Genomic DNA, 13,231 nt, shown 5'->3' with positions numbered 1-13,231 from the left:
TTCTACATATCTAAAAATCCTCAGTTCAGTCCTTCAGTGAACCCACTAGCAATGCATGCTTAATCAGAAGTAATTCATATAGTGTTCAGTGGAGCTTACTGCCTGGAAAATGTACAATATATCCACTGTCCTGTGGAATAAGCACCATTTAACTCAATGGGACTTTTTCTGACCATTGCCCTGTAAGAGAGCAATCCTCTACCTGTCTATTCTGAAGTATGCCTGAGTACAGTAAGATTTAGTCCCTGATATGCAATTATAGGATTACATCTTAAGGGTGCCAAGCTATGTGATTTTGGCCAGAAAAAAAATGCTATAATCTCCATCATGCTCTAGTCAAAATCAGCTTCCATATAGCCTGAAGTGTCTGATCCTGCCTAATTTTGGAAGTTAAGAGACTTGGACTGGATTGAAATCTGCCTGGGTGACTTGAGTCTTGCCCTGAGCTGGTGGCTGGACCTAATGGCCTGCTAGGGCGCTTCCAACTGTATGATTCTACGATTTCTTCTGTTTGTTAGATCTTGCATGAAACATTCCAAAATAGATTAAAGAAAAGTCAGCAATATTTATTAAGAATATAGCTTGCAAGGCTGTGGACATATCATACACATAAGGCAGTACGCCTTAGAACTGTACAGCACAAGGCTTTTACCTCATCCATATAGTTTAGGGCAAGGCTTTTATAGTTTACCTCATCCTCTGACAACTTTCTCATTCTCTCACCAAACAGTCATCCTTGGCCTGGTTCCTTCTTGTTCTTTCTTTTCTAGGACCAGTTCTCATAAAGCTACATACAAACAATTTTTCTATTTTACCCTGTATTTGTAAGACCAGAGGAGGAATCAGCTTTTCCAACACTAAACACATACAAGATTACATTCTAAGTGGCTTTAGAAAAGCTATTTTTTCAATGTCCTATAAGTACAGTAATAGGGATATATTAATTTTACCTTCCTTACAGTCAGAGTGATTTTGAACAGCAAAGAGCCAGATAATTCTAGAGTTTGGTCTTTATGGAAGGCCCTCTACACCACCATGTGTTTTACTTCAGTTCTGAAACACACAGCTAATTATTTATTATTTTTAATCCACTCGATAACCAACAATCTCTGGGCAGACTACAAACACAAGACTACAAAATCATGCAGTTAAAAATATAAAATGCAATACAAATATTTACAAATAATTCGATACAGTACATTCCCCACTGCCATGATGTGCTACACAACTGCATTGTCATTCCTTCTATGTTAGAAAAACAACTGTTTTTGCCACCTCATATTCTAAGAGTGAGCAGTTCTGCACTAGTCGCCCCGAGGCTTTGTTGCGATGGGGGCGGCATAGAAATGTTTTAAATAAATAAATAATGTAATACACCATTTTATGAAAGGACGGGGGGGGGGGGAGGCCTACATCTCCAAGACGAGGAAATGCTGGGAGTTGTAGGCCTTTCCCCCGTCTAATCTTGCTGGAACACTATTACAAGCATAAAATGGAGTTTATTTCCTTTTCCCTCATAAGCTGCCACACTCTGGGTGGTCTTTTGGAAGGTCCCTAGCCTGTGGGGTTCCAGGCTTTAGCCCCATAGCCCAGGCCTAGTGTACCACAGCTTTGGAAACCACTGTACGATGAAAAACGTACACGGTACGCTGCAGGCTGCCTTCCTAACGCTGAGCCTTCCCTGGCTTGAACGCACCAAGTCCAAGGAGACACCGGGGCCACCAAATGCGCTCACGCGAGCCAGAAAAACCCCAAAGCATCTTCACCCGATTCTCTTCCTAGACCCGAGAGAGGCGGGGGCGGGTGGGGATAAGCGGGACACTCCGAACGCTTGGAACCAATCAGAAGCGTCGAGCTGAGGAGGCCGAGACACGCTCGGCCAATGGATAGCACCGTCGCGAACGCTGCTCGCTGTGCTTGGGTGTCGAGCGCCGCCGAAGCGAGAACCCGGGGAAGACAAATTAGGTCAGGTCAAGTGAGGGCTTCGAGGTGGGGGCTCGCTTGGCCCTTGTGGCGGGGCTTGGGCCCAGAGGAAGGACGAAGACTCGCGGGGCAGGCATGCTATCTTTGGCAAGGTGAAACTAAACTGGGGGGTTTGAAAGGGAGCTCTCCCTCTGAATCAAGAGCTGGTTGTAGGCTGGGCCGCGGGAGAGTCTGAAGCAGAAGGTAAGCCCTAATAACAGTGAAGATGGGCTGCTGCAGCCTTCCCCAACCCGGTGCTTTCCAGGTGTGTTGCGCTCGAGGATTCTGGGAGTTGTAGTCTGATACATCTGGAAAGCCTCGGGTTGCGGAAGACCGGACCTGTTATTTGTGTGTGTGCCTCGAATCCAAGCTAAGTGATGATATATTAGAATTTCCGTTCGGTTAATCCTGACACATTCAGCCATGTCTCCTGCCCTGCTTATGGATTTCTCCTGGGTTAGGAAGTAGGATGTTGGACTGGATGGGCTTTGTTTTACTCCAGCAGGATTCCTGCTACATTCCTTGAAAGTAAAGGGCATTTGATACTCTTTCCTATCTACAGTGTGGGACTCGCACTCTCCACTTCTCCCTGCATGTATTTTTCATAACTGTGTGGTTCCAAAAGAGCCAGAGAAAGGTGGACTGCTGCATCTAGGGTGTCTCTAAATGAGACAGTTTAAATTTTATGTCTGATTTCAGAAGAACACTGGGAAGTGCAGTTTGCTGATAATTCTTGAATGCAGCTTTCCATAGCTGGGTCCCCTCAAGTGTGTCAGGTTACATCTCTCACATTCCTGATCATTGGCCATGCTACAGCATCTGATGGGGGTTGAATTTTAACGACATCTGAAGGGCCTTAGCCTGGAGAAGGCTGCTCAATTACTAGCCCACCCACAAATGTGTGATTCCATCAGAGTGGATTTAAAAGTGCTTGAGGTATAAACATTCAATTAGGATCATATTACTAGTGGAGAACAGCAGCTTATTAACCACTTTTGCATATATCCTCTTGAATGAAAGCTTAGTTTAATGTGCCTTCTTCTTAGCTGTGAGGATGAAATGTAAATATTGGCTATACATACCCACCATGGCATCTGAAATCAAACTGTCTTAGAGCTGAACTTGGACACAGTTCTTCAGGCTTGTCTACACAACAGCAGACTCTTCTCCTCTTAGTGTGAATGCCTGCTGAACTGTCCCTAGAAATGTTGGAGACTGCTGCTTGTCCAAGTAATCCTCTCCTTTTGCAGCAAAGCAGACAATCTGTTGTGCAGTCTGTAGGGATGATCCTAGCACTCCTGACATGTGGGTTAACCACACTAACTGAGGCTCTGGGTGCCTGTGAGTAATTTGTAGTTGAAAGTGTTGTATGACATACATTTCCACAAATAATAAGTTGCCCAGCGACAGTGACTTCTTTGTTGGGGTGTACATGCTTCTAGAAGTATAACTCTTCTAGAACCGTCCTGTGCAGAATAACGTTAAACCTAGTATTGCATAGTCCCACATCTGTAGTTTTGTTGCTGTTGTTTAATCACAAAGTTGTGTCCAACTCTTCATGACCCCATGGACAACATTCCTCCAGGTTTTCCTGTCCTCCACCATGCCCTGGAGTCCACCCCCCCACCCCCATCCAGCCACCTCAACCCCTGCTGTCCCCCTCTTCTTTTGCCTTCAATTATTCCCAGGGTCTTCTCCAGTTAATCCTTCCTTCCCATTAGGTGGCCAAAGTATTTGAGCTTCACCTTCAGTATTTGTCCTTCTAAAGAATAGTCAGGGTTGATTTCCTTTAGGATTGACTGATTTGATTTTTTTGCAGCCCAAGGGACTCTCTGGAGTCTTCTCCAACACCACAATTCAAAGGCCTCAATTCTTTGGTGCTCAGTCTTCCTTATGGCCCAACTCTCACAGCTGTACATTACAACTGGGAAAACAATAGCTTTGACTATACAAACTTTTGTTGGCAGAGAGATGTCTCTGCTTTTTAGTATGCTGTCTAGATTTGCCATAGCTTTCCTCCCAAGGAGCAAGCATCTTTTAATTTCTTGGCTGCAGTCACCATCTCTGGTGAAGAAAATAAATTCTTTTATTTTCCATTAAATGGAAATTTTATTTCCATTTCTTCCATATCTATTTGCCAGGAAGTGATAGGATCAGATGCCACAATCTTAGTTTTCTTAATGTTGAGGTTCAAGCCAACTTTTGCATTCTCCTCTTTCACCTGCATCAAGAGGCTCTTTAATTCCTCTTCACTTTCAGCCATGAGAGTGGCATCATCTGCATATCTGAGGTTGTTGATATTTCTTTTGCCAATCTTAATTCCAACTTGTGATTCTTCTAGCTCGGCCTTTCTGTATATAAGTTAAATAGGCTGGGTGACAATGCTGTACTCCTTTCCCAGTTTTGAACCAATGAAAGGACTGTCTCTTTTTGACATTGTTTTCTGTAAAACATTTCCTTGCACTGCTTTAGGGGGAAGAGATGGCACCTTCATTGAGCAGGCCCTTCAGTCTACATGAGGCAGATCCTAGCACCATCCTTCCAATTCTTAACAAAGATGCACTACCAGGGCAAGCCCTACCATTTGTAGGCAGGTGCTCCAGCATTAGGTGGCAGCCAGGAGAGCTAGCAGTTGCCTGGAGTGGTTGCTCTGGAGAACTTCACCAGCCATTTTCCTGTGGTGACATTTGCTGCAACAGGACAGCAACTGGCAGACACTCCGGATCAACCTGCTGGGTGCACCATGAGCTTCTGCTTTTTCTTACCATGGAAGCCACAGGGTTGGGACACAAGGCAGGAGCAACTGGCCAACTGGCCAAGGATCTGAGGGAGCAGCTGGCCAAGTAGTTAGGCCAGTTGAACAGGTATGTGGTGCCTGTGATGTGGTTTCTGGAAAAAATAGAACTGGAAAAATTTCCAGTGCTCCAAATAATGAGTTCCACTACTTCTTTATAGTAGTGTCCTGTGTATGTCTTTCGAGACACATACATGTTATTAAATACTTCTTCATTCATCTTGCATTATGAGCATACTTCTTCCCACAATATTTACATTTACCACCAGTTTTTCCATATAGTGATGCCACCTGCTAGTTTTCTGGTGTTTTGGTATTATGACTGCTGATGTGATTGTTACTCCTGAAGATGGTGACTGCATCCTAGTCTGGTGTCTTCACTTTGACCATTCTCCCTTGGGTGACTCTGCTATGAGACCAGCCTAGCAAAGGAGTCTGCCTCCTGACAGCATAGCTCTTGGTTTCTCTGACACTTTCAGGGTATGCTCTCAAGAGGGCTCAGTGTGTTCATTGTAGTGATGCCACACACTAGTCATCTCGTGTTTTGACATTATGACTTAGTAAACATGAGTGCTGGATAGCTAACAAACCTTATGCAAACACTTCTAATTTCCTGCACCCAGGAGAAGAAAGGAGACACTTCACTTTTCTCAGAGAACTAGTAGTCACAGTTTCCATTGGTATTGAATAATGTTAGCCATAGGGGGCAAATAAGCCATGTATAAGTCTGGTCCAGAAGTAGCCTGGAGCCAGCCACAGGACAGGGCTAAGGTACCCTATTTTTCATTTCCTCCATGGGCAACTGAGCATTGGGGGTCGTCAGTGCTTGCCTAAGAACAACACCATATCCTATGTTTAACCCATTTAATAGGATTGTTGGCAGGTCAGTTACCCAGATAATTATGGATAAACACAGATATACATGGTGTGGCAAATTTTCAATGGAAAAATACAACATTGGGAAATTTTCCATTTTGGATTTTTCCCCAACATTTCTGCCACCCACCTCCCTGGGTGGCCAGAGCAGCAGTGCTGCCTGGCTTGAGGCAGCAAGATACATGGGGCTAAGTTCCTTGTCTCTGGTCATTTGTGGCTATAAGCCTGTACATCAGTGGCACAGAACTTCCTTCAGCTTGAGGGCCAAGTTACACTTAAGACAAGCTTTCAGGGGTTGCATCCTGGTGGCAGGTGAGGCTGAAGGTTAAAGAGGGTGGGACCAAAGGCAGCAGGGGCAGGGCCAAAAATACCAGCTTATTTTAGCATAAAGTACCAACTGCTGATAACCAAGATGTGGTAGAGGCGTTTCAACTTTTTAGAATTGTGGGGTGTGGGATGTGGATGTACAGAATCACCAAACCGTGATTGGGGAAAGGTGGTATGGCCCTCTAAGGGACCCAACTGGGACCTCAGAAAGGCTCGATTTGGCCCCTGGGCCTGAGTTCTGCATCTGTGCAATGCACACTTCCCAAGGATTAACTCTGTTTAACACAATCAGTCTTACTTCAGCATAATTATGCATGTGTGTGGTAGATTCCCAAACCTGGGGCCTTTCTCAGTCTGGGCTCATCCATATATTTTGGACTTCAGCTCCCATCCTCCCCAGTCAGCTTGAACATTGGTGAGGAATGCTGTGAGTTGGAGTGCAAAACATCTGGAGGATACCATCTTGAGGAAGTCAGACCTAGGAAAGTTGCCTCTGCCCTTCACAATCCCACCTACAGTTTCACTGTAACATCTTAATGTTATCTGAAACCAAGCCTATATAGGAGCAGCAGAACCAGAGGGGAAGGAAAATTAATATATGTTCCTTTGAAAATGCTTTGGTATATGGGAACATCAGTGCCACCCAATGTTTGCTATCAAATCCCCTTTCTAATGAGCAACATCTCTCTGCTGCTTTCTTTAATAGGGTTTCCCTCAGGAGGTGGAAACCATCATGAGCTGTAGCAGATCAAGTGGAGACTTGGAAGAGCAAAGCTGCAAGAATGAACACTTCCTTTATTTTGCCTATGGTAGTAACTTACTGCGAGAGAGGATAATGTTAAGAAACCCGTCTGTGGTTTTTCTTAGCCTTGCTCACTTGCTGGTTGGTACTACATTTGACCTTATTTTTTCTATACAGCAAAGAAACCTGTCTCCTTAAGTGTAACTACTCTAAACAGGAAATGCATTATACAATCATCTTTTCTTTCTGTTGAGTTCGTTCATGTGATTATTTGTACACTGAGAATCGTCAACAAGGCATAGTTTTTGTATAGTGCACAAAAACCAACTATTTCAACAACAGAAGAACCAAATAGCCACTCTGATATTGCCAACATTCAAAATATGGGTCTATTATTAGGTTTCAGATCTTGAAAATTTGGCTCATCTCAGCTACTGTTTGTTTTCTTCCTTGTTCTTAGCTCATTTTGAAGCCTATTTGTGACCTCAGTTTTAAATTAGGCATATGATGAATCAGGTAACTTTTCTTTATCCTGTTCTGCTAACCCTCTGCCAACTTGCCAACTTCGTTGCAATGATTTACATGATGTTATAACTAGAACCATATAAATGATGAATTATTGTTTGCCCGGTTTAATTCACAGGATTATAAACTTGCTTTTGGCTCTCATCAAGGCAAACCAAGCTCTCAGTGGCATGGAAGTACTGCGACAATTGTTTATACTCCTGGTGATGAAGTGTGGGGAGTAGTATGGAAAATGAGCTCTAATGATTTATGTTCTCTGGATAGGTGGGTGACTTGCAGTTCTATATCTCTCAATTTACTAATGAACCACAAATGTTAATATTTTGTTCTGGAAAAGCTGTTGTACGGTGCTGATACTTTTCCCAACGCCATTCCCAAATAGCATGAATATCAAGCTATTTCTGCATAGGAAGCATCATGTCACTAATGTGAGGTGATAAGTTGAACACATGAAATGAAATTGGTTAAATAGACTGCTGGTGCAAAATTGTTATGACTTTTATAAAGTAAAAAACCCCACATTTTTTTGTTCAATACACTAATTACTAAATCCCAGAACTTGGTCTTTTTCAGTAGAAACACCAGTCTAATTTGCAGAGCCTGATTTAATCAGATTTGGGTTTCATCATTAATTCTAGCATCAGCAGCAGTTGGTGAAAGACCATAGAGAAAGGGAAATTTTAGGAACTTTGCAGTCTAAGTCTATACATGTTTACTCAGAGGTAACCTCCAGTCTAAAATAAGATTTACTCCTAAGTAAGGGTTGGCTGCAGTGCAAACAAGGGCTCTCCTTGTGGAAGGACTTCCCCTCAATTTTGTGGGATTCCTCCCTCTCCCTGAACCACAGCTCACCCCGTTCAGCAAGGTCTTCTGACTCTCTCTATTTTCAGAGGATTGGTGGGGCTGCCGTTATAAAGCGGGAATAGGGAAATCTACATCCATCAGCTTCGTTGATCCAGCATAAATCTGGATCCAGCATCAAGTATGTATAGGATTGCCTTGTAAAGATACTTCCAAATGCCAGCTCAATAAACAGCAGTAGCAGGAGAGCAGGATATTCAAGGTAAACATGAATATCTTGTTAAACAGAAGCTTCCTTCTGTACAGGTTTAGAGCTGCCAACCTTGTCTGGCACATGGTAAGGCTTTCTTGTGCTAAGACAGCCAGACTGTATAGTAGAAGCAGTTAGAACAGAAAACCCAAGAGGATGAGGGGATGGGATACTGTGGTAAGTACAGAAGTATAATATTGCCAATTTAGCTGCAGGTATGTACTTGTAAACCTGCTGCTATTTCTGAGCCCATACTCTGAGAAGTGGCCTAAGGTAGGAGTGTGGGACCTCGTATTTTAGATGAGCTGTCAGGGGCCACACTCCAGGGTGGGCAGAGTCAAAGACAAACGGGAAAGGACAAAAAATATAAACGTATTTTAGCAGTAACTGCCTTAGAGGCTCCATTCACACTTTTAGAATGGAAAAAACAGCACAAAAGCTAAGCTAGGAAATCACCAAACAGTTGCTGACTGGGGAAAGGGGCAGGGCCAGGGAAGGCAGCTTTTTGGGGAACTGAATTTCTAGTCTGGATTTGGGCCACTGGGCTGAGGTTCTGTATCCCTGTCCTAGGACATGTATACACATAGCACAGATCATGAATATATGCTGGGGTGTATGATAGCAGATAACTCAGTATGTTGTTTTTGGCTGGGCTGGAAGCAACACAAAGGGAAGTGAAACATCTGTAGGCAAAAATATTGGTTAAGGGTTGGTGATAATGAACCCTATTTTGTGGTTCACTTCTTGGAATGAATGACATGTGAACTCAGTTGTGTGTGTGAGGTAGGGTTCTGTTTCATTGGGACTGTGCGGGCATTATGTAATTAGTGCCTTCCAGTTGTGTTAGATCACAATTCCTATCATCCTTAGGGATGCTGGGAGGGTAGCGCTACACATCTGGACAGTGCTAGGCTGGGGAAGGCTGCCTTAGACATGATGCTATTCCCAACCCTATTCAAACAGGCAGTGATGGAATTTGTAGGGCCTTAAGAGTCTTAGCAAGAGATCCTCTAGGAATTTCCTATAGTAGGCCATATAACTTGATGTCTTTAGTCTGTGTTCCTGTTCTCAGCTGAGTACCACATTTTGTGCCTGCAGTTCAAACACTGTTATCTGTGTGCAGCCCAAGCTGCACAGATTTGGACATTGCTGACATTCTGAATTTTAAGCACTACCAGAAAGGGTTTGTTTTCATTTGGTTTTTAAATTTGGCTTTTAAATTTTGTAGTGTAATTGCTATGATGATTTTACTGTCATTTGTATTTTTATTGTATGTTATGTGTTGTTGTCAGCCACCCAGAGAGCTTCAGCTATTGAGCAGTATAGAAATACATACAAAACCATTCCGGGGCTCCAGTTTGGGGAAACTGATTTGCAGTCTGGTATTGCTTAGTAACTTGCTAAATGAAGAGTTCCTTAGGACTCAGTCCAATGGATCCTGAAACAGAAAAGATCCTACAAGTCCCATGCCTGGCTGGGGAATGCTGGGAGATGTACTTTTTTCTTTCTCAGTATGCATAGAACTCTGCCTTAAAGAATTAATTTACTTCATTTCCTTACATGTTAATGATTTGCTCTACAAGATATTCCTTGTAATGTTTCAGACAAGAGGGAGTTGAAGATGGTATTTATGTCCCCATAGAAGTTGCCGTTCAGACTCAAGAAGGGAAAGTAATTCAGTGTCGAAGTTACCAAATGGATGATTTTGTCTATGGTCTTCCTTCCCCACAGTACAAAAAGGTACAATTCCTTTGTGATTCTGGAATGATGATGAGCTGATGAGGGGAATGGATTCCTTTATCTGTGAAAAGTTGTAGCCTATTATAAGTTCTGTGAGAAAGAACCAAAGAAAAGAGTTGCTGCTTATACATTAAAGTTAAACAAAACCCATTCTCCTCTAGATGAAGGCTGTGGCATCCCGTTTGTGGAACCAACTTCTCAGAGAGGTGTGCCTGGTGTCAACGCCCTGTACTTTTGGTGCCACATTAAAACCTTTTAATTTTCCCATTATTAATTATTATTAATTTATATTATGTTTTATATATCCTGTGGCACTGTGGATTATTTATTTATTACATTGTTATTAGTTTTAATTGTTTTATTGTTATTGGTTATATTTTATTATTGTAATTTTGCTCTTGTTTTTATTGCAGTTATGATGGTTGGTTGTTTATATTTTAAATGATGTAAACCAGGGAGCAGATAAAAATGTTTTAAATAAAAATACTACTGCAGCTAGCTGAAGTTAGTGAGAACTTTGACATAATTATTGGGGGTGAGGGGAAGATAGCGAGAGACAGAGACAGAGAGAGAAAAAGTGTCAGAGTTATCTTACATATACCTAAAATTATATAAAGCTACTCCTGTTAACTGTGATCTCAAGCAATGAAGAACTTGCCTTCACAGTTACTTCAGAAGTAATTTTGGCTTTGGCTCTGTACTTTATGTTTTGCTAAGCAGGGTTATTTATTCAAAGAATGTATAGAAACCTCCACCATGTATAGTACCTGTCTTTTATGGGGGGTGGTCCTAAGTCACCTAGTCTTTCTTACTTTTATGCACCATGCAAGAAGGCGAAATAGTTTAGCTAGTTGGATACCTAGTGTATAGGAGTGTACTTGCATGGTTACACCTATGAACAGCTGCTTGGCACATTGCTTTTTCTGGCCATGTCATTGTTTCTCATCTTCTGCTGGCAAGCAAAGATGGGTCAGGCCTGCTGACTCATACCAGCAGCTTGCATCATGTTGGGCTGCTGGCTTGGCAGTAGTCCCATCCCTTGATAGGGAAGGACCATAGCTAAGTGGACAAAGCAGCTGGTTTGCATAAGAAAGTCTTAGGTTCGATCCCAGGTAGAGCTGGAAAAGGCCTTGCCTGGAAACCCTGAAGCAGCAATGCTTGACAATAATTGACAGGACTGAGCCAAATGGACCAGTGGTCTGATATAAAGCATAAAGCAACTTTATAAAGCAACTTCCTGTGTGCCTGTGGTTTAACCTTGATCATAAATGAAGATGAGATTTCATCTGAGAGTGTGACTTACAGGGATCTGGTGACGGGCTCTTTTTCAGCCTGGATCTCAGATTCAACTTCAGCCTCACCTCACACTGTAGCATCATGGACAGAATTCATAATGCTCCTCCTGCAAGAGGAGCATTAAAGAGTTCTTTAAGCTAAGGCTTAGATTTTAAGCCTGGAACTGGCCCTATCTGTAATTCATATTTTCATCCAACACCTAGCTGAAGATGTAGTAGGATTAGTAATGATGAGCTGCTCTGCTTCTATATGACCTTGCAGGCCTTGTAGGGAATTAGTGAGATTAGGGGAATATGTGAAGACTGTGTTATATGGTTGGGAGCTCCAATGTATTTTTCTAGCTAAGTCAGTTGGTCCCTCCCTACACCTGAATCATCATCATCATCATAGAATAGTGGAATTTTTAGTTTCAAGCAGGGCCCAGTATGCAGCAAAGTAAATAGCACATTTAGCAACATCTCCTCCCCTTCTCTGTTTCTGGCTTACCCATGAGAATAGGGGTGAGAATCTGGCATCCCAGCTCTTTTGGAGCTTATCCATCAGTGATAATTAACTCACTGTCTGCATGTATGTTTGAAACATAAAACAACCCAAACCTGCATAACCTGTGAAACCTCTTAAGGTAATGTTACTGCATATCTGGAATGGTTTTGCAGACGCTTAATTGCAAGGCAAGCCATAAAATAATAGTCATTTTCAGCTAATGCATGTTGCTAAGACTGTTACTTGAACAAAAACTGTTATATTTCCTGGTTCTTCTATTTATGTTATTAAGTTTTTGCAGATTAAAGTAACAGAATGGTACTAGTATTCTGCATAAATGTACGTAAAAACTTAGTTTCCAGCGCTTTTTCTCAGGAGTAATTCACCTGTTAATAGGACAACTGAGACTTTCTCTTGTTTGACATTAGGTTTTCAAATTTGTAATTTAAATAATGGTGCCTTTAACACCCATCTCTATAGAATGAGTTCATGTCGGACTGTAATCAGTACCACTTCTTTTGGCTGCTTCCTAAGAATCAAAATGCTGCTCCGGTGTGTGATTCTGTAACCCAAGTGTATGTGCGCATACCATTTGACTTTCCTGCCTCCCTCTATATTACAGGCCTCTGGACCATGAAACCACTTTCTTGGAGTCAGGAAAGGCTTTAAATGTAGTAGAGGAGAGGAATTAGCAAAACTAGGCGAATGCAGCTTAAGAAAGCTTCTGCCATATCCTTTTCTAAGAGCCTCACAGCATGACTATGCAGGGAATTTACCATCAGTCTCTGAAAGCTATTTTACGCATAGCTTGCTCATCTTCTCAACTGAGTCAGTTCATACTTCTTTTATATTTTATATTTATTTTATATTGTTAATTTTAATTTTATATTGTTATTTTTGTATTTTATTGTATTTTATTGTGTTGTAAGCCGCCCCAAGGCTTCGGCAAGGGGCGGCATAGAAATGTTCTAATAATAATTAATAATAATAATAATAATACAATCAGCTTCCATTCATCCATTATTTAGAAATCAAATGGTGTGGGTGGGTGCATATGCCAGCCTGTTTTTCTAAGAATAATATAAATACTTAAAATCAAGTGACAGCCTTTTAAAATCACATTCGCTTTCTGTTCCCACAGGTCATCTGTATGGGTGCAAAGCAGAATGGCTTGCCAGTGGAATATCAGGAGAAATTAGACTCCATAGAGACTAACAACTATACAGGACTTGTGCCAGTGTTTGAAGAAATAGAAGCTTCCCTCAGGGCAGCTGAGAAAACAAAATAATAAATAGCTTCTAATAATTTTAGAATAGCTTGTGTTTATTTTCCTTGATCACCTTCTTATTTGAGTACACCTCTTCTAGCAGTCTTAGACATACTAATTAGAGGGCAAAGTGACTGTTGTGTATACTGGTATCCCTGATAAGATATG

General features: G+C 42.0%; 1 protein-coding gene across 2 annotated transcripts; it reads left to right on the top strand.

Moving 5' to 3' along the window:
• Positions 1 to 1,915: 1,915 nt before the first annotated feature.
• Positions 1,916 to 13,106, top strand: GGCT (gamma-glutamylcyclotransferase). 2 transcript variants are annotated; one of them, XM_044417119.1, is made up of 5 exons: positions 1,916 to 1,965; positions 6,666 to 6,842; positions 7,345 to 7,490; positions 9,882 to 10,017; positions 12,938 to 13,106. In XM_044417119.1, exons 2-5 carry the CDS (start codon positions 6,693 to 6,695, stop codon positions 13,082 to 13,084), a joined length of 579 nt encoding a protein of 192 aa, XP_044273054.1. In that variant the 5' UTR covers positions 1,916 to 1,965; positions 6,666 to 6,692; the 3' UTR covers positions 13,085 to 13,106. The 2 variants fall into 2 exon arrangements, with proteins under 2 accessions (XP_044273054.1, XP_044273046.1); XM_044417111.1 differs by lacking the exon at positions 1,916 to 1,965 and adding an exon at positions 1,982 to 2,166.
• Positions 13,107 to 13,231: the final 125 nt, after the last annotated feature.

The sequence above is a fragment of the Varanus komodoensis genome, unplaced genomic scaffold (genome assembly GCF_004798865.1).
Source record: "Varanus komodoensis strain SLA01 unplaced genomic scaffold, ASM479886v1 scaffold10, whole genome shotgun sequence".
Classification (NCBI taxonomy): Eukaryota; Metazoa; Chordata; class Lepidosauria; order Squamata; family Varanidae; genus Varanus; species Varanus komodoensis.
The sequence above is the reverse complement of the archived record's forward strand: the minus strand, read 5'-3'. Positions and strand labels throughout refer to the sequence as shown.